The sequence below is a fragment of the Hydra vulgaris genome, chromosome 13 (genome assembly GCF_038396675.1).
Source record: "Hydra vulgaris chromosome 13, alternate assembly HydraT2T_AEP".
NCBI classification, from domain to species: domain Eukaryota; kingdom Metazoa; phylum Cnidaria; class Hydrozoa; order Anthoathecata; family Hydridae; genus Hydra; species Hydra vulgaris.
Window position 1 is genome coordinate 55925149 of NC_088932.1, and position 27708 is coordinate 55952856.

Consider the following 27708-nt stretch of genomic DNA (forward strand, 5'->3'; position numbering starts at 1 on the left):
TCAAAAAAAAATTTTTCTATAAAATTAAATTGCTATAATTTAATCTAATTATTTAATATAATTTAATTTCACTTACTATTAAGAAAACTTTTTGTAATAAAATTAATAGGCGAATCAATTATTTGAGTTTAAAAGTTATTTTTTAGGTATTTTATATAAACTAATTTTTATTATTGTATATTAACTACTATTTTTTCTAGGCTTTAACTCGTTTGAGGCATCATATCAAGGTGAAAAGTATTTTTGTGGTGATTTGAAAACAGTAATAAAATTTCATTGTGATGAAAAAAGTATTTGGAATACATCAGTTTCGAAAGAACATGGGGGTGCAATGGCTCCACAGCCTCTGGTTTCTTTTGATCACAATCTTTGTCAGGTGACATATTTTACAAATAAAATAATACTCACATAAATATCTGGAAATCAATCATAAAAAATTTTTAAATAATTTTAGTTCATTTTTACTTAAGTATTATTTTTAGTTAATACTTTTTATTGGTTTTTTATTCATTTTGTGTCATTTTTATTCATTTTTTATAGTTTTTCTTGTATATTATATAATAGTAACCATATCATTTCTTAATGACTAATAATAATGACTCCATGGCAATCATGACTTGAGGCATGGTTGCATAAAACTCATACAATGGTGACTCAAAATATGATTTTATGAGGCTATATCAGGCCTTGTTTTTAATAAAAAATGCCAAAAGCTAAATGCGATGTTTGGCATCATCAAATTTTCTTTATTTTTTAAAGACATGAATCTTTTTAAATTGCTGCAAAAATATTAATTACCGCAAAACAAGTTAAATGTTATTTAACGGCTTTTTTATTACTACTATAAAGGAATGTTTATTTGCTTTTATTTTTTTTAAATTGAATAATTAAATTTAATATTGCATTAACAAATTTCTTTCTTTTCTCGACATTTGCATAAATAAATTAAAATATGTTAATTTTTTGAGTTTATAAAATGATTATTTCTTAAATTTCTAATTGCGGCTTTGCAACTACAAATAATTTTTCATTTAAAAAAAATTAGCGAGTAACAAATAAAAAAATTACGTTAATTTATTTGCTTTATTTATTTAAAGTTTATTATTTTATTATTAAAATTACATCACTGAATATATCATTTATTAGAAAATAATTGCTGCTATTTAACTTGCGTTATAAAAAAGGTTAACTTACATTTTGCGCAAACTTTTTGATGCAGCCGTTTATTTAAAATTTAATTTTGTGTTAAAAAAAAATGTTTAGAAAGGAAAACCGAAAAAACAATTGCAATAAAAAAAGGCTGACCTTTTTTTTTAAGAAAAAATAAAATTTAAAAATTGATCAATATTTAGTAATATTTTTAAATAGATTTGACAATTAAGTTAAAACCAAGCATTAACTTTAGTTTTAATAAACTTAAATATAATAAAGTAAAATAAAACCAAATTATATATATTTTTAAATCTTAATTAAATTATATATATTTTTTATCAGAATAAAATTATATATTTCTATTAAATTAGTTTTAAATTAAATCATATATTTTTTTATCAGAATTAAATAATGTTTTTATATTGTTGAAACTTAAATGGCATCATTTGAGCATTTTAAAGTACTTTTTTTATGTAGTATTGTAATTAAATTTAATTTTAAACCACGTTAAAAATCTTTTAAACAATACAATTATAACAAATATTAGCTATTTCATCAAATCAAAATTAAAATTTGAAATTTGAAAAAGGTTATATTGGAATCAAAATTAGGTATTTGAAAAAGGTTATATTTTTCTTACAAATTAGGTATTTGAAAAAAGTTATATTTTCCTTACAAATTAAGTTTTTTTTTTCTTACTTATTCTTCCAAACTTATAAGCATTATCTAATAATCTTTTGTTGAAATACTTAAATAAATATTTGTTGAAATACTTATATAAATAAAATTTAAAAAATTGTTCTCATAACTTTTTTATTTTATTATTTATATAAATATTTAATATAATTTTGTTAAATAAAGATTGTAAACAATGTATAGATATATTCCATCAGTTACCAAGCAGATAATGGTAAACATAATTCATGTTCATAACTTTTTTTTTCCTTTAACATCTTCACTTCCAACAAGGCTGAAAAAACCAATATTAGAATTGGAAGTTACTGGAAAAAAAGATCAAGTTTATAAAACAAAATAACGATTAACAGAGGACTTGAAAGATTGCAAATTATATGAATAAGGAGAACAAGAAGAAGTGAGTGAAATCCAAAGAACTGATGTTTGAAGAAAAAACTAGACAAAAAAGATTTTTTGGAGCACTTAGGAATAGTCACAAGTAAATATAGATAAGACTTAATTGAATTATGCCTAATATGAGAATAAATTTTAGTAAATGGCACAAGAGATGCTAGCTCTTTCGAGCAGCGTCCAATATATTATTTATGGAAAAGAGAAAGAGAAGCAACATTATGACAATGTGACAATTATTGAAGGTTGGCTGCAAGAGCAGGTCTAACTATATTTACAATCCATTTTTGCACATTATCAAAAAGAGCATCATTGCTCTTTGCCATATCTGGAGCATCATTGGAAGATCTGCCCCTAATACCGCAATAGTATTCGATACAAGGACAGATTTGAGATTTATAGAGATAAAGAATAGCATCCAGAGTAAGAAGGTGACGCGCTCGATAAAGAGATGCAACCTTAGCAGATGCTAATTTTGCTTTGGATTTGATATATGGTTTCTAAGAAAGATCGAAAGTAAGTATTAGTCCTAGAAGACAAAGAGTAGATGACTGATCGAGTACATTACCATTCATAAATATAGGAAGATCTAGATTATTGCGATAACAATTAGCTGAAAATTTTTTTTATCTGAGTTAAAGCTTACCAGCCACTGTAAGCCCCATGCTGCAGCAGAAGTGAGATTCTTTTCAAGGTCAAATGCCCCCTTCAAGCAATCAGAGATGGTTGGCTTCTTATCAAGACAAGAATGAATAGTAGTATCATCAGCGAGCAAGGCCACCTTTGATGTGAGAATTTTTGGAGATAGTTAATGAAAATCTAAAAAAGTATAGGGCCGAAGATAGAACCTTGAGGAACCCCTGAAGTTATAGAAAATGAAGAAGAGTGCTGTCCATCTTTTGGTAAGGAAGGATTCAATAATCCTAAAGGTTTTACCTGATACACTGTAATAAAAGAGCTTATGGAGAAGACCAGAATGCCAAAATTTATCAAAGTTAAGAGCAATAGCCTTAACTTCTCCACATCTATCTAATGCACAATAAATCCTATCAGTTATTACCATTAATAAATCAACAGTAGAACAAGAAGTTCGAAATCTGATGATCATAAAGTTATTAGATTAGCTACAGAGAACAGTTCTGCAAGACTATAACAGGTATGTTGTCCAGATCACAAGCTGTAGAAGAGTCTAAGCAGGAAGTCACTTTAGATACCGAAGCTGGAGTGATACAAATGTCAAGCAATGGTTCAGCTTGTTTGTCAGCTTTATTAGGTAGGATGTGATTAGTGAATCAAGAGATGTGGTTGATAAAAAGTTCTTAGCAAACTATTCAGCTTTATCTTTAGGTGAGGTAACAAAATCTGAACCATGCAAGAGAAGTGGAATAACAGATATTTTCTTCTTATAGACACTTTTATAGATTCTCCAGAATTCAATGGAGCCTAATTTTTGAGATAAAGTATGAGATTTTGTGGCTTGAGAATAGTGAGCTTTGGTGTTAGACAAAAAATTTTTCCAATGGTTTCTAACAATAGTAAACAAACATCTGTTTTCTAAAGAATTGTTTTGGTGATAGATATGGAAGTAATGGTTACAATCGAAATTGCAGCAGCACAATGAGAGGAAAACCATGGAAAGAGTGAGGCATGACTTAAAATTATCAAGAGGGAATAAAATATTCCATGTCAGCCTGAATCCAAGATGTTATATAAGAAGCACATTTGTCACCAGGATGAAAAAAGATTTAAACCCTAGGGCCATCATGAGGGAAATCATGGAAAGAGAAAAATTAAAACTTGTCAAAAGAACTTTTTGTGATATTAAATTATAAATAGAATAAATCAGAAAAACAACTTTCAAAAAATAAATTCTATTCTTAAGAGAATTCTCTTAAACAAAAACGCTTTCCTGTTTCTAAATTAATGATATAAAGTTTTTTTGTTGCTGTTTTCACATATTTTAATCTATGATAGAGAGACTTTTCTAATAAAAAGAAGAAAAAAAATCTCTTAAGTATAAGATTTGCAAAGTATTTATATTTTCAAAGATTTTTTACATTTCTTCAATATTAAATAATTTTTAATCTTAAAATCATATTTAATTTAAAGTTTTTTTAACTAAAAAACTTTAAAGAAATATAAAACTTTAAATTTAAAATGATGAAATGTATGAACAAAAAGTTTAAATTTTAAATTAAATATTTTAATTTTAAATTTAACCTTAAAGCATTTTTTTTTTAACTCAGTTTGGAAATTTTCAAGTATTCAAAAATCTATTTAATGGTATGTTTTTTTTTTATTATAAAAAAAAAAAAACTATTTCGCAATTGTGGTGAAAATATTTTTTACAACAGGTAATTACTACTTAATGTTTTATTTAACCACTATTTTGTACGTAAAATCTGAACAACATAACACTTCTTAACAAGGCAGTTGTAACACAAAGCAAGGTAAATAAAGCAATCAGTACGCAATATTCTGTCCTCAGCCAAGTTGAAACAAGGTAGAGACAAAAGTTTAAACTTTTTATTATGAACTATATAAATAAATATGAATTAAAAAAACTTCCTGCTGCAAATATATTGACAATTTCATCTAAAGAGAAACAGCTATGTATCTTGCCTATGTTACTGGGTAAATTTATTTCTTAATTTGTTTTTTATTGTTAAAAGAAGAAGAGCGAAAAATACTTGCTTACACTCGTCAATATTGACACTAAATTTGTTATTAAGCTCATTTAACTTAGTCAATTTTCCTGAGTTTTTATACATGCCAAATACAATTAAGATAACCTTACTATCAATTAAAATAATACATCTACATTTTTATTTGATTTTGATTAAAAATTGTGTACATTTTTAATATATAACACCCACAAGTTAAAAATATATATATAACATAAATAACCTTTAAAAAATAGCATTAAAATAATCGAATAAAGTTTTTGGAAATATGGGAAATACGTTTCAATTAAGTGACTGCTTAATGAAACTACTTTATAGAAACTTTTTATCTTTAAAACAATAACTTTTGTCATTTTTGTTGTTGTGTGTTTACTCTGCAAAAATGCTGAATTAAACAAAATCGTAAAATATCTATAAAAAATAATTTCTTATTCTTTAATATAAAATTCCTTTTAGAAAATTTGTTTATATGCTATTTAAACCAATTTATATTTTAATAAAATAAAATATAACATGTAACAAAACTAAAATTAAAATCTTTGATTTTTAATTTTGTGTTAATGACTATGTTCTTTAAACAATAAAATTTGGTTATGTTATTCTAACCAAATACCTTGTACAATACATTCAAACTTAGTTTTGCACAATACAAACAAACTTAGTTGCTGGTGACCAACCAATTTTAATTCCAGTTTCACATCTAAAGGGTTCTCTAATTTTTATACAAACTTGATTAAATACAAAATGACTAACATTAAATAAATTATTATTGTCTTGCTGACTTCCACTTTTCAGGATTGTAGTCTAATATTATTGATATAAGTTTTATTAAATTTAATTGCATACACAAAAATTATTTATCTTCAATGCGCAAAAAAAACAAATTTTATCTTCAATTCTCAGACAACACAATTTTTATCTTCAATGCTCAGACAACATTTCAATCTTTGGTGTTTAGCGTTTATTTGTTGTTTTGCGTTTTTCTGTAGATTTTTCAACTTTTAGCTTTAATGTGTTTTATAGTTATTTTTTAGTGATTATAGAAAATTAAATTGATAAATTTTTAATTACTAAACTGTTATTTTGTTAAACTTTTAATAACATTTGTAAAACATTTTGTAAAAATATATATACCAGGATTTGTCAAAAAATAAATAAAAAAGATGACATATTGAAATTTCTGTAATGTATTTGCAGTAAATATATATGTTTGTTATCTACATTAAGTAATGTATGTTTTTGTTATATTTTTTTGTTATATTTATATTTGAAAAATCAACTTATGTTTAGTATTCAATGGTGTTCAACTATTCAAATGCTTGTTATGTTGTTCCAAAAAATGATGCAAAATCATACAAAATAAGCAATGGTTCATTTATGCTCATGTTGTAAGTGTTTATAATTTTTAATTTAATAATAATGTAACAATTGTTTTGCATTATTAATTAATAATTTTCACTTTATTTTTCAGAGTTATTCCTGGTTTTGCGCTCTATATGTTGTTAGGTATACTGTTCAATTTAGCAAGGGGGAAAAGGGGGAAATTTTTGATCCCTCACTTAGAATTCTGGACTCAACTTCCAGATCTAATTATGGTAGGAATATTTTGTTTTATTGTTAGTTTTTTCTTATATATATTGAAATTAGAAACAAAGTATAAAATTAAAAACATAATAACAAGAATTATGGCTGTCTTACTAATAGACCTTTTAAATATGTAACTTTGAGCTTTCTAGATACAAAGTACCTAGAAAGTAGTCGGTCAAAAAAAATAAGTATTTCTTATTCAACACAGGCATTTTTGTATGTTTTGAATTAGCTATAATCATTATTTTGTGTGTTTATAGTTTTGTTCAATTTGGTTTAAAAAAGTAAAAAGCCTAAAAACTACTTGGTTGTTTTCATTAAAATTAAATTTTTTAATAATTAATTTAGTTGACAGTCAATTATTTCAGATGTAACAACACTAATATTAATGTCATAATTCAATAAATAGAGAGAAAAAAGAGTTTTGATAATAATGATTTGATAAGATATAAATTTCCTAGAAAATGTGACAAAAAGTCCTGGATTGTCCTGGAAAAGTTGTTAAAGTTTTGGCGCTATCATATTCACTGAATACTCACTGAAATCACATTCACTGAATACATACAAACACACACACATCAATAAATATTTCAAATTTTAAAAATCTTTTTTATTAAAATATAAATTGTGATTATAATGGGTTTTCACTAAGTTTTTGAACAAACTTTAAATGATTTTCCTCTTTTTTATTTTTAATGCAGATTAAATAAGTAAAAAGATTTCAAATCATAAAAGTATGATTCAAAAAATGTTCATGTTTTTTATTTTTTTTTAATGAATAAAAAAGAAGGATTAAGATTAATGAATAAAAGAGAAGCATTATAAATATTCTTAGTACAAAAAGAAGTTTGAAGTACTATAAAGCAATTAACCAACAACAAATCAAGAATCCTGGAAGATCAACCAATGATTAATGAAACAATCCTGATTGCTGGAAGATGCAAACCTTTCCTGGTCAGACAGAAGCTCAATTTAAGCAAGGAAAGTTGTACATGCAAAGGTTGTGTATGGATCTCTTGAAAGTATCAAGCACTGATAGCTTTTGATAATAAGGTTACTAGAGTAACCACAGGGTATGGTTACCAGTGGTTTATGTATGCTTTGGAAACAGATTTAATTTTGTAGTCAATATCTTGGAATGTGTACATTTGTACTTATTGACATCATGGTTCTGGCAATAAAGATATCCTGGGTGAACAGAAATATAGTGATCTCTCTCATATTGCCCAATCTCTCTTATATATAATGCCCAAACTGAACAAGGCTTTTTAGTCAATAATGGCTAAGTCAAAATAGGCTAATGGCTTTTAGTCAAAATAGCTAAGGATAGATTATCTATCATACCATTATTGTATTGAAAATAATAAAGTGAACAGTTAACATAGCTGGGTCTTTTCTTGAGTTTCCTATAATAAAAGAGCTTATTGATGCAGCAGGAAAAGCAAAACTGATTTGAATCTAATATTCCTTGAGGATAAGAGAAAAAAAGATGTGCTGAAAAATGAAAAAAGGAAGAAAATACTTCAGGAATCGGAAGAAATAAAAAAGAATAAAAAAAAAAAAAATCAGTTAAGCAGAAACAAGATACACAAATAATATTAGAAATTTTACATTATTAAATAAATTAATAATGTAAAATTACAAAGTCCTAATCAAGGATGCAGTTGTTAAGTTTTCCCTTGCAATGAAAAAATCAAGCATGCAGTTAGCAAAAGTGGTGAACTATTGACTTCGGCTGAAACATCTAAGAAGCTTCGTGAAGTTTGCTTTAAAAAGAACGAGTTGTAAAAAAGTTGCAGGAATCGGATTGTTTATAACTACCTCGTAAAAGAATTAAATATAGTTAAGATGTAAGCTTATTTTTAAATTTGAAATAATTCCTCTAAAACTTATAATCTATAACATTAATATCACCAACTATGGTGCAATAACTTTTTATTTTATTTTTCATATATAAGTTTTGTAAAAATAGTGTAATAATTTACAGTCAATTTTAATTGCTTCTTGTTTTGCATCAATTACTTAATAAATAATTGTTTTGATCTTCTTGATTTATATAAAATATATAACAGGTGAGGTATGTACTGGTGAAGGGGAGGAGCCAGTTTAACAAAAACTACCTTATGTAATTTAAATATTGTCGTGAAATCATGCTGAAATTTAAAGAAAAAATTATTGTTCTAAAATTCAAAAATACAAAATGGGAGGTTTGTATATGTATAATATTTTTGCATTGGTAAAAATTAAACTCCCCCCCCCCCCCCCAAACCTCAAGTTAAGACGGGTATGTAATTTCTCAAATCATTCAAAAAAAAAAATTTATTTAATGTTATCGGTTATTGTTTATACTGATGTTTTATAAACCCTTAATAAATTAACAAAAAATTAAACTTGTTTTTGTGAAAAGTTTTAAAATAAATTTTTACGATAATGGTTAAATTTAGGATGGATTTGCTTTTACGATGGCGACCATTACTTGTCGTCACGAAGATCGTTTTACGCAAGAGTATAAAGACATTGAGTAATCGAAACATCTATATAAAACATTTAATATTCAAGATTAATATTCAAGTTTTAAAATGAACTTAATTTATTAAATTAACCGAGGTTAAAAAGATTCAATTTGCTGCAAATCTTTTGATGCGCATTTCGACACAATACCTTCATCGTTTTTTAGCTATTTCTATGGCTCTGTCAACAATTTCTTGAAGATACAGAGAAATTAGAAATTTTTATATTCGTTATTAACATTCAATTTTCTTACAAAGATTTTGTCAGATTAACTTTCATTCAAAATAATTTTCAAATATTTTTTCAAACAAAAAATATAATTTGTTTTGTTTGTATAATATTTAATAATGCAAATCTTTTAACTTCTAAATTATCTTAATTTAAAAACTTTAAATGTTTTTATAAGTTTTTTAAGAATGAAAAAATTGTAAAGATATCTTGCAAGCAACTGTTGTGTTTTTATTTTGTCATTTGTGTTATTTTTATTTTTATGAATCGCAATAAAATGAAGTAATCGCATTAATAAAGTATCTAACTTTTTTTTTTTTTTAAACTCAAACATCCATTGCGACGCCCCTAGCAACCACTTTTAAGGCGGCTTTCCACGGAGCGAATTAATTCGCGCGAAGCGAATTAATTCGTGTCTAATTTTTCGCTGAACCAGAGTTTTAATTTCCACGTAAATTTAGCGTAACTTTTAGCGCGCTTTTTGGAAAACATGTTGATGAAAAGAAGATTGTTGTTAGTTCGAAGAAAATTAATTATTTTAAATATGATGCAAATGAAAAGAGAAAAAGAAAAGAATAAAAAACGATTTTGGGTGAGAAAAGTTTATGCCGAACGCCTACAGAAAGGAGTTTCATTTGTTAGTACAGGATTTACGTTTACACGACCAGGAATATTTTTTTAAGTATTTTCGCATGTCTCCAACAACTTACGAAGAGTTGCTTTCGTTCGTAGCACCTGTCATTGTAAAACAGAGAACTACCATGAGAGACCCTGTTAGTCCTAGTGAAAGGTTGGCCGTAACACTTAGATTCCTTGTAACAGGTGATGCTCAGTGTACTATTGCTGCAAGTTACAGAATCAGCGCTTCTACTATCAGTAGGATTATTAGTGAAACGTGTGCTGCTATTTGGAGTTCATTGAAAGAGAGAAACTATCTACACGTTCCATCAGAAAAACAAGAATGGAAAACAATTGCAAAAGAATTTGAAAATATGTGGAATTTTCCGCATGCTATAGGTGCAATAGATGGCAAGCACATTGTTATGCAAGCTCCTCATAATAGCGGATCAGAGTATTTTAACTATAAGAAAACGCATAGCATAGTTCTTCTAGCTGTTTGTAATGCTAAATACGAATTTACTATGGTAGACATTGGTGACTCTGGAAGGCAGAGTGATGGTAGTGTTTTTAATAACTGCAGTCTTGGTTATGCAATTGAAAATAATAAATTGAATATTCCTGATCCAGAAAAAATTGGTAACTCAGATAAAATACTACCGTACGTTTTAGTTGCTGACGATGCTTTTGGTTTAAAAAGGCACATGATGAAACCATATCCCAATCAAAACATTCTTTTAAAACAAAAAATATTTAATTACAGACTTTCAAGAGCCAGAAGGGTTATAGAAAATACATTTGGTATTGCTACATCACGTTTTCGAATTTTTCGCAGACCAATTATTGCTAATCTCGAAAAAGTTATTTTAATTACACAAGCGATTGTAGCCTTACACAACTTTCTAATGAAAAAAAGGTCAGCAAACAATTATCTCTACTGCCCCACAAATTACACTGATATCGACGGTCCTGCTGGGTTTAGACCAGGTGATTGGAGGCAAGATAATTCATGTTCTGCTGCACTGCAACCACTGTCATCAGGTTCTAACAACTACTCAAAAGATGCAAAGCAAGTTAGAGATGACTTTAAAGAATACTTCAATTCACCAGAAGGTGAACTCGAATGGCAATTAGACTTAGTAAATAGAAAACCATAAAGAAATCGCTTTAAAAAACTGTTAACACGTCAATTCTTGTTTTTTTTAAAAAGTTCTAAAGCGTTCTAGAATTTCTGTAAATTTCTATAATTTCCATAAAGTTTCTGGATTTAAATATATATGTTAATACTCTTGATAAACATTTAGAAATTCATTTGAATGTTATTACGTATAATTTATTTTATTTGTATCTGTAACACAGATAAAAATAAGGCATTAGCAAATATAAAATATATAAAAGTAGATTTAAAAACATTTAGGTGAAAAGCAAATATAAAATACATAAGTAGATTTAAAATAATAAATTTAAGGTAAAAATTCTCCATAGTAAACCATGTAGTTTAAGGGTAGTTGCTATCAACTATTTGTCAAAACATTACGACACTTTATATTCTGATATTTTATTAAGACAAAGTTAGTAATGTTAACAACTGATATGATAAAAAGATTTTTAGAGTAAGTTATAATATAATATAATATACATATATATATATATATATATATATATATATATATATATATATATATATATATATATATATATATATATATATATATATATATATATATATATATATATATATATATATATGTATATATATATATATATATATATATATATATATATAATATATTTATACATTTATGTATATATTTATTATATATATATATATATATATATATATATATATAATAATAATAATATATACCTAATATAAACCTATATATATATATAATAATATATATCTAAACACTTTATCGTAAGTGTATATATATATATATATATATATATATATATATATATATATATATACATATATATACATACATATATATATATAAATATATATATATATATATATATAATATATATTTATGTATATATTTATTATATATATATATATAATAATAATAATATATACCTAATATAAACCTATATATATATATAATAATATATACCTAAACACTTTATCGTAAGTGTGTATATATATACATACATGTATATATATATATATATATATATATATAATATATATATATATATATATATATATATATATATATATATATATATGTATATTTATATAACTTATATTATAATTTACTCTAAATTTCTTCATGCTCGCCATACTTCATGTTGAAAAGAAGCGTTCTAATCTTTATCATGGCCCGTCTGTTTTCTTTTATTGGGAGTTCTTTCATCATTGGAATAAGGCTTCGACAAAATAGGGTTGTTTCATCTTCCTCGACATCTTCCATTGACTTTTTTATCATCTTGTCACACTCTACTAATGATTGTGACAATTGTGACAATGACTCATCATTTTGATTTTTGATCCGTGCTTTTTTTGGAATGGATGGTCTTGTACAGCTTAATCTTTTTCGATTTTCAGTTATAATTAATTCACTGCTACAACTACTGACACTTGGACTTAATGGTAAAATACCACACTGTGAGTGGAATGACGGTGAAGCAAAATCTGGAACAACATCTACATTAGAATCCGTTGGTTTGTTCGCACTTTTTTCATGTAAAAATGACATTTGATCAAAAAACTTACATTTTGGTAAGTTTGAGGCTGCTGCTCCTGATCTAGTCATACGGTTACGTTTATCTAAACATTTTTTTAGTGTGTCTTTCAGATTTTTTAACTTTTTCTGAAGGAAGTCCTCATCTTTACAAAATTTCAATGCAAGTTTTTTCCACGAATTTAATTTCACTAATCTGTCTTTGTATGTGCGATGATTAACATCCCATAAGCTTGGAAGCTCACGAACAGCTTCTAGAAAATTATCTATATCGAATTCAACAGCCATACAATTATCGCTTTCATTCTCTTTATTTTCGTCTACTTCACCAACTACTTCTTCATTCATGATTGCAGCTTCATTTTGAGAAGCATTTAATAAAGTTTCCAATAAATCAACATTTACATTTCTTTCTTTAAACCACTGAATAAACGCGTTACTATTGTCGGACATTATAATTTTGTTGTGTTTGTTTTTTTACATGCCGAATGTGCCATTTTTGCTTATTTCAAAGGTTCTGATTGGCCCTTTCTTCAAGCGAAAAAATTTGCTACAAAAAAAGTAGAAGTCGATCCAACTATTTTGCGAAGAGAAATTTTTCGTCTAGCGATAAAAAAAATCTTTGTGCGCATGCGCAGAGTTATTTTTGGCGAAAATATTCGCTTCGCGCGAATTAATTCGCTCCGTGGAAAGCCGCCTTAAAATTACTGAAAGCTTCTAAATATATCTTTTTTATTCTCTAGAAAATTATAAATTTAACGAACAACAACTAAAATAATAGAGCTTTGTAATGCCTTTATTTTTTTTTGTATTTTTTTTTTTATAGCTATAATAAAAATAAATATTAATAAAAAAAATTTATGTAACAGAGAAAGTCTGAACACTCAAAGGCATTTCCAAACGCTCATTTAAATGTAATGAACATAAAAAAAGAATTTGTTCAAGCTCCTTCTAACACACCTATTTTTCCTTCTGGAAACATATAAACCTATCTTATTTATCAACAGGTGCGCTACTATCTTCTAAAATCACTGAAGAATCCAGACGTAATTTGATCATCTTCGTCCACCAATGACACCGATTTGTTACCTTATGTAAATTTTTTAAACCCAATTGTATATAATCTATTCATTCTATTATTTTTTCTACAGATATTCTTTATACAAATTCCTAGTTTAGTAGCAACATTTCATTTTTATGTATTGTGTCCCTGTTTTTACCCGGAGTTTGGCCCGTCGTAAATATTGTTGAGACTTCAGGATTTTTTTTGTTTTATATCAGCGTATTAACATTTCTGTACCTCTGTATACAAAAGTTCTGTACCTCTGTATATAAAAGTTCTGTACCTCTGTATATAAAAGTTCTGTACCTCTGTATATATAAGTTCTGTACCTCTGTATATAAAAGTTCCGTACCTCTGTATATAAAAGTTCTGTACCTCTGTATATAAAAGTTCTGTAGCTCTGTATATAAAAGTTCTGTACCTCTGTATATAAAAGTTCCGTACCTCTGTATATAAAAGTTCTGTACCTCTGTATATAAAAGTTCTGTACCTCTGTATATAAAAGTTCTGTACCTCTGTATATAAAAGTTCTGTACCTCTGTATATAAAAGTTCTGTACCTCTGTATATAAAAGTTCTGTAGCTCTGTATATAAATGTTCTGTACCTCTGTATATAAAAGTTCTGTAGCTCTGTATATAAAAGTTCTGTACCTCTGTATATATAAGTTCTGTACCTCTGTATATAAAAGTTCTGTAGCTCTGTATATAAATGTTCTGTACCTCTGTATATAAAAGTTCTGTACCTCTGTATCTAAAAGTTCTGTTCCTCTGTATACAAAAATTCTGTACCTATGTATATAAAAGTTGTGTACCTCTGTATATAAAAGTTCTGTACCTCTGTATATAAAAGTTCTGTACCTCTGTATATAAAAGTTCTGTACCTCTGTATATAAAAGTTCTGTACCTCTGTATATAAAGGTTTCTAGAGTAGTTAAATACTATAACTATGATGAAGTTCATATTTCCAAGTCATTTTTTTAGCTAATAATTTTATTTAACACAGTTATACATTATACAGTTTGTATTAAACAGGTATGAAGTATAATTTTACAAGTGCAGTAATTGACGTCTATTAAATGTGTCTGAGCATGTCATTAGAATAAAATTTGTAATTTTATGAGTTTCTTTAATTTTTTAATTATATTAAGCAAAAACCCATAACAGCATTTGTTTTAAATACGCGTTTAATATATAAGTTTTATACGATTTTAGTAATCAGGTTTTTTGTTTGTTATTTAACTAGTTATGTTTTTTGGGAAGGGCATAGAATAAGCAATAACCGATGCGCGTAGAAACTTTATACAGTTTACTATAGCATTGCAAGGACTGTTTTCCTAAAATCTTTGGTTAATTGAGTCAAAAAAATACTAAAAAAATATATAAGTTCATATTCCGGAGTCCAAGGAGTACCTATTTTTTGACCCCGGAGTCCATGAAAATTGATACGACTTTGAATTCTAGATATTATTCTATATATGTTTTGAGAAAGTTTGTCAATATCATTATTGTTGCAATGCTCAAAATTTTTTTTTTAATTTTGTTATTTAGGTGCCTCATGAAGACCTAACGGTGTTGTCACAGAGCACCGCGGAAGTGTATTTAACTAGAAAGTTCACAGTTCCTTCCTTACTGTGACGCGAATATATGTCCAGAGTTCGTTTCGAACCTAGATCTCCTGCTTTTAAAGCAAGCGCTCTAGCCACTGTGCCACGGCTGCACAATAGTAGTGTGTGCAACCAAGTAAAAAATAAAAGTTAAAAGCCTCCATTTAAAGTATATGAACGTTCTGATATGGGATCGTCCATAAAATACGCAACGCAAAATATATTTTAAAAACGTAAGTTGGAGATGTTAGGCTCTTTTGGGCTGCAATTTTCATTAAACTTAATGGACTATTTTGATTTTTTATTTAGATTAAGACACTGCGAAGGAAAACTTTTGATCTTTTTGTTTTGTTTATTGTGAAATTTTGCGTCACGTAGTTTATGGACGATCCCTACTGCAATAACGAGTATTGGAAATGGTCATACCTGTTAAGAAAAATTGAATGAATAAATGTATGAATTAAACATAAAATGAATAAACAATCACTTAAACATAAATTAACCTCAAATGAATGTTCCAGTGTTTAATGAATTACAGAAAATTTACGTATCTCATATTTTAATGTTGCAACGTGTAATATGAAATTTTCTTAATGAGTTAAGCCTCTTCTGAACTGAGAAAATCCACATTCAAAACTGACAATGACATTTCAAAAGTAACCGTATCATGTGATGGATTATGGCAACGAGGAGGTTATGCATTGTTAAGTAGCGTTGTAAAGGTATTTCAAAGCAAGAAACAAGCAGAAAAGTGTTAAGATAATCGTGTAATATCTAAATTTTGTAAGTCATTTTAACAATTGGAAGCATTAAAGAGTTTAGATAAATATGAAGAATATGTTTCAGTTTATGAATGCAATATAATGAAATTCTTATTAACAAAGTACAATATTATAGAATACAGCACGGCCTGCACAGAGACTTTGTGATGCCCCCAGGTCAATTTTTGTTTGGTGCCCCAAACTTTGGAGACCTGGGTATATTGAATTAAGCATGAATTTCACTGTTTATCGTCCGTATGTCTACTATCACACTACCATTTAATAAAAATAATAATTATTTTTAAAGATAAAACGAAAATACAAATAAAGTATAAAATGAATGAAATTGTATATTTCATTAATAAAATTATAAAGACAAGTCATATCAAATTAATTTCACTTTGCTTTCTTCTTTACGTTCTTATTCTTTTGTATTCTTTCTTCTTTGCAAAACAAGAGATGACAAAGGATAAATTCTTGGAAAGGGTGTTTTTAATTGAAATTATCAAAAGTTTAGTATAGCGTTCTTCATTCATTGTTGATTGCAATTTGAATTTGATAAGGGCAAACTTACTGAAAGAGCCACTTCCTTCAGTCACTCATTCAGCCACTGAAACCCGGATTGTATTAAAAATACGAAGCAAAATGCAGATCAAAGGAAATATTGACTGAAGACCTATCTGATAGATTCTGTTGAGCTACTTGATAGAAGAAAGATATTTTATTTGTCCAAATGTACTTGATTGCTCCAGAACATCTAGATGACGGATTTCTTCAATCAACTCCTCTTCTTTAACATCATCTACGTAGAGATTTGCCAGGACTTTGCATTTTTCTTTCTGACTAAGTTTGTCTTCATCACTAGAAGGATAAAACCATATGGACGAAAACATATCCGTCGTCTCTTGAGCTGTATCTATTCTGTATCTTTTCTGCTGGATCACCGCGTCAAGATTAAATACGTTCACCTCAAAAGCTCTTTGTTTCGTCTTCGTGGAAGTGGGCTGTGTTCATCGATTTACAGTGAGATGTTTTTCTTTTCCTTGTCCTCTTCTTAAGAAAATCATTTTGAAACCCAAACGAAGCTAACGCAGAAGAAACAAGTTTTGCTTGGAGAGCCCTGAACCAGAAAGAAGTCAAGACAATGAATTCAAATGTTGAATCCACTTTTTGAGTGCTTTATATAAAGTCAGTTGATGATCTTCTAAATCAAGCTCTTCCAGAAATTCGAGGACTTAAGTATTTCTTTTGGTTGTTTTGAAAATGGCCGGATAGACTCTATGCGCGCACTCCGTCTTGTTTGGAACGTTTAGTGAAGGGACTGCCTAGTTGGGGCTACCACTAAAAAGGCTATACAAAGATTGGATGTGCCATAATGAACTCATTTTGAGTTCTCCAGCTTAAATAGTGAGCTTGCATTCTTGTTCCTTGTTTTTGGTGTCGAGAAACTTCTTCTACATAGTACTGAAGTGTCTTATTGTGTTTCCCCAACAGCTATCTTTTATTCCGCCATTCCACATTAAGAGGAAAGAATTAAATCCAGGGCTAAAATTATACTTTTGTCCAAAAAGAGAGCAGGGAAAACAAACAAAAGCTTTTGCAGTTCCACTCCAGATAAGCCAGTCTCTGTTAATCTTCTTTCCGTTTAAAGAAGTTTTGTAAACAACGGAGGCAGGAACATTTTTGTTTGTAGAATCTAGGAAAAAGTGCTGGATTTTGAGGAGGTTGATTTAGTATGACTAGATCGCGTTCAACTTTAAATAAAACCATCTTCCACAAAGCGGGGTTGTTTCTAACTGCTTCATCACCCAGTTGAATTGTCTCTTGATCCTAAAGAAAAAAAAGCATTTGAGAATTGTGGTTTTTTTTTAAATGATATGTTTTTAGAATCTGCAGATATTAGTTGATATGTTTTTAATACTTGCAGGTTTTTTAAAAAATAAGAATGTTTTCCAAACTCACCCGATTATCATCTTCTTCTTTAGAGACCGTTGAAAAAGTTGAAGGGGAAGATAACTTTCTTGAACTCAAGGGTTCATCAACGCGGTTGGTAGCATAATCCGTCTAAAAAAGATTTTTTTTTACAGTTTTGTAATTTAGTTATGAATATAAGTGAATAAAAAAATAAAGCCGTTAACCTATACCTTGAATACTTGGTCGGAAATAGAGTTATTAGATGCCTTTTTTTAACTTTATCGAAGCCATACTCCTCTGGTGTACGTTTGTTCTTTTATTTTTTTTACAACTTTTTCTACAGATTTTTTTCTGCCTTGGGACCCTGAATCATGCTTTCGAAAACTGGACATGACGTTTTTACTCTAAGATGTGTGTTACTCTAAATGAAATAAATAAGTTTTTTATTTGTTTCGAAATCGAAAATAATTTTTATAAGGAATTTAATTCTCAAAGAAATTAAAGAGAAAAAGTATTGAATACAGTTTTACAGAATCAAATTCATTGAAATGAATGTATTGAGAAAGAGTATTTGAAAAGTGTTGGAATGAGAGTAACTTAACTGATTTATGTAACATGACATTGATAATTTTTTCAAACAAAATTTTTTCTTTTGTTCGGATAGGTGTTATGTAATTCGATTTTTAACTACATTTATATTACAATCCACGCAAAAAAATAGAAATTCTAAAATTTCCATTCAACTTAACCTAAACTACAATTTCGTTTCATGTTATAAAATTCTAAAAATCTTACAAAAACAGAAAGAAAAAAAATCTTCTATTTTGCTTAAAACTATGCAAATAATTTTCCTTTTTTTTGCCGTTTGATAATTCGCCTGTTTGAAAGTTTGCCGTTTGAAAAATTTACAGTAAATTCATACTACATATATAAATTTAGGCCGGAGTAAGAAGAAGATATAAACTGTCTTTTCACCGAGCCCCGTTTATATATATAAAAGCAAATATATGCATAATCCGTATTAAGATACATATAAAGTTTGTTTAATGCTGAAAATGCCTTTAAAAGAACATGAAATTATTGTATACTTCTACTGATTTAAAATAAAAGTAAAATAAACATACATATATATCAATGCGTACACATTTTCTACATTAATGTTTAATAAGATATATTCATTTAGTCATAATAACAACATTTTTTTTCTATTTTGAATAAAATTTAGAATAATAAATATTTGAAGTCTGTGGTAATAAATTCTAATTGTAATAGTAGTCTTATAGATTCTGTTTTAAATTTCTCCAAGGAGTAGTGCTCTTTATGATTATTAAAAAATTTAATAAAACTTTTTATTGCGGGTCGCATGTGCCCCTTTGTTCGTGTGCCTGAAATGTACCCAGTGCCCCCTTCCGCCTAGGCGGCCCTGATGGAATAACAGGTAATGTTCTAAAATGGATTACAAACTATCCAAGTAATCCCGAGCAATTTTTAACGTTGATTCAAATTAGCACAGAAATTTGCTCGGCATAACATTGGAGATCAATATTAGAATCCTTACTATTTCTTATTTATATTAATGATCTCTACAAAGCCTCAAACTTAATGACCATTCGCAGATGACATCTGTTTTTATGTCACAATAACATAAATTCTTTATTTAAAAACATAAACGATGAACTAGTTAAAATCTCTGGTTGGTTCAAGACAAATAAACTATTTATTAAAATATCTTTCAACATTGATAAAAATATCATTATAAAAAACACTTACTGTCAAATGAAATGTCTTGTCTTTTTATTAACAATATTCTAATAAAAAAAGTATGCTTTACCAAATTTTTAGGCGTTTATACAGATGAAAACTTGGGCAGTAAAATATCTAAAAGTATTGAATACTATATAAAGCAAGAAACATCCTAAATAAGCACACCTTAACTCAACTAAATCAATCATTTATCAAATGTTGTGTAGGGTAGTGCAAATAAAAGCAAACTTGAACATGTAAATTGTCAACAAAAACATGTTGCACGCATTATTAATTTTAGGGTTTATTTTACTCATGCCATGCCTCTACTAAATGACATGAATGTTTTTAGTATGTAAGAGCTTTTTTTTTTTTTTTTTTTTGTTCTTTTATCTTTACCATGTTGTGATTCTATCTATATAACTGATACAAATTTACAATGTTTATAAAATATATGATGGTAAGAGAAAAAATAAAATCTCACAACTTTATAGAATACAAAAAATATAACTGCAGGGTATCATTATTATTAAAAGAACGCGGGAAACTTGCAGAAGACCAGATGGTCTTGTCATTAAGAAACCGCTTGTACTAGTAATATTTTTTGTATTTTTGTTTTTACATGTTTCTAGTTTCACAAAATATAATGGTAGTTCATTTTATATTGGATTCACATATAATAAAATGTAAGATAATAAATAATTGATAAATGCTAGATTTTGTACACATAAATATATGATTAGGCATAAATAAAATTATTTTTGATTTATATATTTTTTATATTAATATTTGTTATTGAAGTTTTTTGGGATTTTCGTTTCAACGTTAATTTTGGCTCTAGTTTCAGTATTAGTTTAGTGTAAGTTCATATAATTGATATATTTAAAACGAATTTTTTTAGTAAAATTTTCAAACAATTGAGGTTATCTAATTTTGTAATTATGGCCTTTCTGGATATCAGTTTATTATAGAGATAGGGACCGCGATATGAAATTGTGAAACGCGATAGTTTTGTTTTTCTAAACGGTATATAAAAGTTTCCTACTCCTCGAGTGTCATATCTATTTCTATTGCTTTTAAAGAAATCATTTGAGAAATGTGATAGGACAAGCCCGAGTTTATATTTCAGCATAAACAATAAGTTTTGATAAATTTTTGTTCTATAGACGTTAAGTGCATTAAGGAGTTTTAACAAAGGTTCAGCATGAGTGAATTTGTCTTTTTTATAGACAATTCTAACGGCATGTTTTTGACGTCGATAAAGCGATTTCAAATTGGATTTATTGGTACTTGCCCATGCTATATTACCATATGTATAAAAGGTCTGTATAAATGAGAAATAAAGATGTTTTAGATTTTCTTGGGATAACATTGGTCTAGCTTTGTATAGCACGCCAATGTTTTTGGTTATTTTAGTATTTAAATAGTCAATGTGTGCTTTCCATGAAATATTTTCGTCAATTAGTAAACCTAGAAATTTTGTTATTGAGGTTCTTTCAATATTTTTGTTTTCTATTTTTAGCAATGGTAATATATTAGGTATTTTTTTTCTTTTTTGGTTGGGATGGAATTGGTTTTTTCTGTGTTTAAAGATAATTTATTAGATTTTAGCCAGATATTAAGTTTTTCAAGTTCGATATTCGTTGTTTCAAAGAGTTCTTTAATAGACTGAAATGAATAAAAATAAATTAGTATCATCTGCAAACATTATTACATCAAGTTTGTTTAAGACTTTCGGAAGATCGTTAATGTATATTAAGAACGATAAGGGAGCTAGAATGGAACCTTGGGAAACGCCACATTTAATCTTAAGCAATTTTGAACAGATATTTTCATCAGTATTAACACATTGCTGTCTGTTTAGCAAAAAAATTTTAAACCAGAGTAATGCAACATTTTTTACGCCATATTTTTCCAATTTTTTGAGCAGGATAGCATGATCAGCAGTATTGAATGCTTTCGATAAATCTATAAAGATTCCTAAAACAAATTCTTTATTAACAAATGAGCAGTTGATGCTATTTACAAGATCAACGATTGCATGTTCATGTTGCTTTTGAAAGCCGAATTGTTTTGTATTTAAGATGTTGTTGTTTGTTATATATTGGTATAATTTATTATAAATTATTCGTTCGAGGAGTTTTGAGAATACAGGAAGAATTGAGATTGGTCTATAATTGTTTAGTAAGTATGGTTCTCCAGTTTTATATATTGGTACAATTTTTGCTATTTTCAATTTCTCTGGAACGGTTCCTGTTGTAATTGAAGATTTAAATATTTCGAAGAGGGGTTTCTTTATTATGGAAAGATACTCATTACAATATTGCTACAAATTTCATCAATTCATGGTGCTTTGTTGATTTTTAAAGAGTTTTTTGCATTTTCGAGTTCTTCATAGCTTAATCCGTTGAAAGTTAGTTCGCTTTTTAGATCAGTAAATTAATTTTCAAAGGAGTTATTATTATTATTTTTTTAAATATATATATATATTTTATTTTTTATTTAAGGTGCCCCAAGAAGTCCTAACGGTCTTGTCACAGAGCACCGCGGAAATGCATTTAGCTAGGAAGTTCACGCCTCCTTCCTTACCGTGACGCAAAAATATGTCCAGAGCTCGTTTCGAACCTGGATCTCCTGCTTATAAAGCAAGCGTTCTAACCACTGCGCCACGGCCGCACATTTGCGGTTTGAATTTTAGACGCCATGTTAGGGCCAATATTTACGAAGAAATTGTTGAATTGTTCGGCAATAGAGTTCTTATCGTTGTGTTCTATTTCATTTATAATAATTCTATCTGGTAAGCTGTTTGTTTTGATATACTTTTTTTCGATTATTTCTTTCATGATGTTCCATGTTTTTTTGGTATCTCCATTTGTTTTTTGAAGTAATTTAGAATAATAAACTTTTTTAGAATGTTTTCTGATTTTTTCGAAAAGATTTTTATATTGTTTATAAGTAGATAGGTTTTCTTCATTTCTGTTTTTCAAATATTTAACATATAGGGGAAAGGCGCCTATGATGGCATAGCGCCTATGATGGCATACCGGTCATATTTCCATTAAAATTGGTTTTGGTAAAAAAATGATTAGACCTACATGACTATACTGACTTTACATTAGTTTTAGTGAAAAAACGTCCCTTGTGCACAAATATTGTTTTTATAATCAACAAAAATCAATTTTGAGATGTGCTGTTGTAGTTTTATTTCCTTCATATATTTAAGATTGTGATTTTACTATTAACTGTGCAGAAATGAAATTTTCATGCATTTTATATTCAAGTTTTGTGCATTTAGTGGAATAGTTACTTTAATTTTATCTTTTGAACAAAGCAGACACAGCTCGTTTTAATGAAAATGATGACTTTTACCCATGATGGCATACTGACGAGTTGGAGGTGTTGAAATATTGACGAGTTGGGAAAACCTTTTTTTTTTATAAGAAAAACTTATTTTTAAGTAAAGTTAAAAGAAAGCGATGCTCCAAAATTTTTTTTTGGTCTAAAAAATACCTAAAACGCAATATATCCTATGCGCATGCGCAAAATTTTACAATGCTGGTATGTATCATGAAATGGTAAATTAGGATGGTTTCGAGTAATTTCTGGCTTTTCTTAGGGAAGACTCTGAGGTTAAATGAAATCATTAAGTTACCCTCGATCCTAACTAGCCCCATCCTCCCCTATGCCATCATAGGAGCAGTGGTTGCCTATGATGGCATACATGTGCTTTTTTTTACAATAAGAATAACTTATAAATAAAATAAAACTGATGAAAACTCCCAGGGTAATTATTGTTCTAGGTGTAACAAGGAATGTATCCATATCAAAACTTTTATTATTGGTCTTCAGGATACTGATTAATGAAGCTTCAAAGTTAAGTATGCCATCATAGGCGCCTTTCCCCTAGTCTTTTTTTAGTTTTTGAAGATTTTTTGATTCCGCTGGTGATCCATGGACAGCTCAAATATTTTACTTTTATTTCTTTTTCTTTGATTGGAAAATGATTATTATAGTGTTTTAGAAAAATATCTGTGAAAGTATTATATGCAGAGTTTGTGTTCCCAAGGTCACATTCTTGATACACTTTAACCCAATCTACTGCCGATACTGCGTCTTTAAAACATTTAATAGAATTTTTATTTTATAATTTTATTTTTATTTTATAAATTTTTTTTTTCAAGTTATTATTTATTTTTGTATCATGTTTTATTGTAAAGTAAATTGGAAAATGATCTGTTATATCAATTTTTATTATTCCTGCTTTTAAGGAGGTATCTAGAAATGAGTTTGTTAGTATGTTATCTATAGCAGAAATAGTATTCGAGGTTACCCGTGTGGGTTTATTAATAATTGGTAAAATACAATGTTGAAACATGTTATCAAAAAATAATTTAGTGATCGGACACTCTTTGTATTTTAAACAATCTATGTTTAAGTCCCCGATACAGAACAACTTTTTTTGCTCTTTATTGATTTGAAGAAAAATTTCTTCTAGATAATTAGAACATTTTTTAATATTACCTTCAGGTGGCCTATAACAGGTAGAGACTATAATATTTTTAAATCTGGAGTTGATGATCTCTATTGTAAAGACCTCACTATCGGGGTTAGAAATGGAGTGATCTTTTCTCACTTTTATCACTTGATCATTCCGAACATAAGTTGCAATCCCTCCACATTTTTTGTATGCTTTCCTTTCAGAAGATAATAATTTATAATTTGGAATTTGAAAGTTAGAGTTATTTTGGATTGATTCATCAGAACACCAAGTTTCTGTTAGGCAAATCATACTGAATGAATAATTGTAATCAAATAGGAAATGTTTAAGTATGTCAAAATTTTTATTTATGCTTCTTATATTTATGTGAATTACCGTAAAATTATTTTTATAAGCTTCAAGTTCAGTTTTGAAAGTTTCATTTTCAAAATATCGAGAGTTAAAATTATACATTTGAAAAATTTGCGTATCAGAGTCATTGAGTATATTATTCGCGGTTTCAAAGACATTAAAGCGCATCGTTTCAAAATCTATTGTTTTATCTTTTATTGCCATTATTTTAGAATGTAAAATTTAGAACGCATTTACTGAGTAAAACAAAAGTGTTGCGCTATTTTTTAAAATCTCGTGTAAATATTTTATCGTATTTTAAAATGGCGTATTTACCTTCGCTTCTTAGTTTTTTAACTTCTTCCCAGAGCTTTCTTCGATGATATATTGTTTCTTGAGCGAAGTCTTCATTTATGTATAGGCCAGTTCCTTTAAGATACTTTACAGCATTGAGAATTTTGTTTTTGTCTTGGAAGTTTAAAAGTTTTATAACTAATGTTCTTAGTTTGTTGTCTTTAAATTGTCCGATACGACGAGCTCGTTCAACCACTACTTCGCTTTGTATTTTCAGTTTTGTTTTGAAAATTTCTTTAACAGCTTTTTCGCAGTCTTCCCAACTTTCGCCTAGTGTTTCTTGTATTCCATCTATTCTTAAGTTGTTTCTTCTCGATCGATTTTCTAGATCTATGGATTTTTTATATAATGAATTGATTTCTTTCTCGTAGTATTTCTTTATTTGTGATATTTTTTCCGAGATGTTATTTTCTTGAAAATTTAGGCTGTCTTTAATGTCACGTAGGTATTTTTCTATGTTTGATATTTTACATTTGTTGTTATTAATGTCATTCTCTAGCATGTCTAATCTATCTGTGATAATTTTGAGATTTGCACTGATTATTGAGGTAAATGATTTTTCCTGGTCTTTTAATAAGCGTTCCGTTTCTTTGAGAATACTTTTTTTATGTTCTTCAAGCTTACTAGAAATCATTTTTTTGATGTTTTTCATCGTAATATCCATTTTTTTATGTAAAAACTTTTCGCTATTAAATAACACGTCTTTCTTCCGCAAAAGCCAGAGCGCCAAAAACCTTTCTTTAAAAACTTTAAAACTTTAAAAAACTTTAAAAAACTTTAAAACTTTAAACATTTAAAAAAACTTTAAAAGACTTTAAAAAACTTTAAAACTTTCTTTAAAAACTTTAAAAAACCTTTCTTTAAAAACTTTCTTTAAAAAACCTTTCTCTAAAAAACCTTTTTTAAAAAATTTTCTTTATTTGATGTACAAATGTAATGTCTATTATTACTAGATTTATACATAAAAATTATTTTCTCATAAAAATTATACATAAATTATTTTCTGAGCCCTTTCAAAGTTTATTTACCTTAAAAGAAAAAAACAATTACATATCCAAAATGTTTTCATTAAAAGATTGGGTAAAAGATTTTCGATCTTTTGTTGTAAACTAGAAACTAGATCAAAACGTATAAATGTGCATCAAAAATATATATGCACATTTTTTGTGTGGTTATTTTAGATGCTCCAAGAACAAAGAATAGCAAAAAAATTATTTTATCAACTTGTTGCTCTCATGTTTGGGGCAGGGGGGATAAAATTTTAGGGCTTTTTTGTTCCCAGCCTCCAATTATTGCATCTTCTTAAGCAGCATCACTATTTGACATAAGAATAAACATACAAATGTTTGGATTTTGCTCCATGTTAGCCAACTCAAGCACCAAAAAATGCGTCATTGCTACAAATCTCTTGTTTCTGAAGCAAATTTGCTTCAGAATTCAGCGTTTAAACGCTGCAAATGTACACTAAATATTTATATACATATAAATTTCAAGCTTAAGACAAATATCTCAAAAAAATATGTAAAAATAACTTTTAAATGTACTTTTAAGGTTCAGAATTTGCAGATAGGTATTGGATCAAAATTCAAATTATTAGAACCCATTCAATAACGAGAAAGCGAGAAAACAGTTGCCGTAGAAAGCTCCTTGAAAATTTTTTACAAGAACTCTTTATTTGAAGTAGCTTCTGAAGCTTCTCCAAGCTCATCACACGCTCTACATTATCTTGAATAAATTTTACTGTAAGCACAGTTAAATTGAATTTTTTATTACAAAATATTTTTCTTAAAACAAGAAATACGTTTCTTGTTTTAAGAAATAAATATCCTACCCTGCAATTTATTTTTTAAAACAAGAAATATATTTCTTGTTGTGAGAAATAAATTTCTTAAACTATGGTCAATAGATTTACAATTTTGCTGATGAGTTGTTAGCAACTTTGAAAGATTTTAAAAGTTATACGGATGAGACTCCCTTAGAATTTATTGTATCCAAAAAGTCTAAGGGAGTCTCATCCGTAGGTATTTTTTTACACTATGACCTAGAATATCAAATATTAACTAGTAGTCTGGTGAAATATACAACTTAAAACCTAGTGTCTGGTCTTTATCAACAAAAAATGCTTTCAGAAGGATTTCAGCTTTGATTCTATCCGTTTCTACATCTTTTCGAACCTTCCTTTGTTTTTGAATACAGAACTTTTCACCATTTTTATATTGTGATCTCGTTAAAAAGATGCAAACGCCTGCACCAAACATCTCTATGGTTTTACCATGATTTGAATTTCATATCTGCAGCAGGCTCAATATACATCTGCCTATAGTCTTGTTGATCTGAAAAGTGTAAATTAATAATAATGCAAATTAGATAAATTAAAGTTTAAAATGACACTGCTAAAAACTCATTACATTTACTTTTGACAAGTTAAAATCAAAGTGCTTTTTCTATTGATTCCATTTTTATTATATTTCTACTGATTTTAAGAAAGATCTATCTTTGGACAAAAAAATTAGTTTTGAGTTATTTTTTTGTATTTTACATCTGATTTTAAACCATTTTGTAAACGATTGTTTTTAACAACTTGTTACTTTATGACATAAATTATTCTAAAATAATAAGACAGAATCAAATGAGTCGCAGGATAAAAACCGCGATGTCCTGGGGAGAGAAATAAAGCCAGTCTCTTTGAGTATTTTTAATTTAAGAATCTTTAATAGTATTAATAATAAAGGCAAATATTTAATTCCACCTCTCTTGTATGGTTCAGACTTTTTCACCACACCTAAAGTCAAAGCTGAATTGTTTGCTAAAAACTTTTCATCAATATCATCTCTTGATTCCACTAGATGCGTTCTACCTGATAATGCCAATAAACAGGCTGAACCATT

The 27708-nt window shown here is 27.8% G+C and overlaps 2 protein-coding genes across 2 annotated transcripts in view; both read left to right on the top strand.

Moving 5' to 3' along the window:
* LOC101241013 (uncharacterized) overlaps positions 1 to 9468 on the top strand; it is a 32633-nt gene extending 23165 nt beyond the window's left edge. The window contains exons 3-6 of the mRNA XM_065817026.1: positions 201 to 376; positions 6213 to 6310; positions 6394 to 6517; positions 8954 to 9468. Coding sequence (XP_065673098.1) covers positions 201 to 376; positions 6213 to 6310; positions 6394 to 6517; positions 8954 to 9034 — 479 coding nt within the window. The 3' untranslated portion in view covers positions 9035 to 9468. The remainder of the gene's footprint in view (positions 1 to 200; positions 377 to 6212; positions 6311 to 6393; positions 6518 to 8953) is intronic.
* A 385-nt stretch (positions 9469 to 9853) lies between these two features.
* Positions 9854 to 11023, top strand: LOC136090030 (uncharacterized). Its single transcript, XM_065816134.1, has one exon. The coding sequence runs from the start codon at positions 9854 to 9856 to the stop codon at positions 11021 to 11023; it is 1170 nt and encodes a 389-aa protein (XP_065672206.1).
* The last annotated feature ends 16685 nt before the right edge of the window (positions 11024 to 27708 follow it).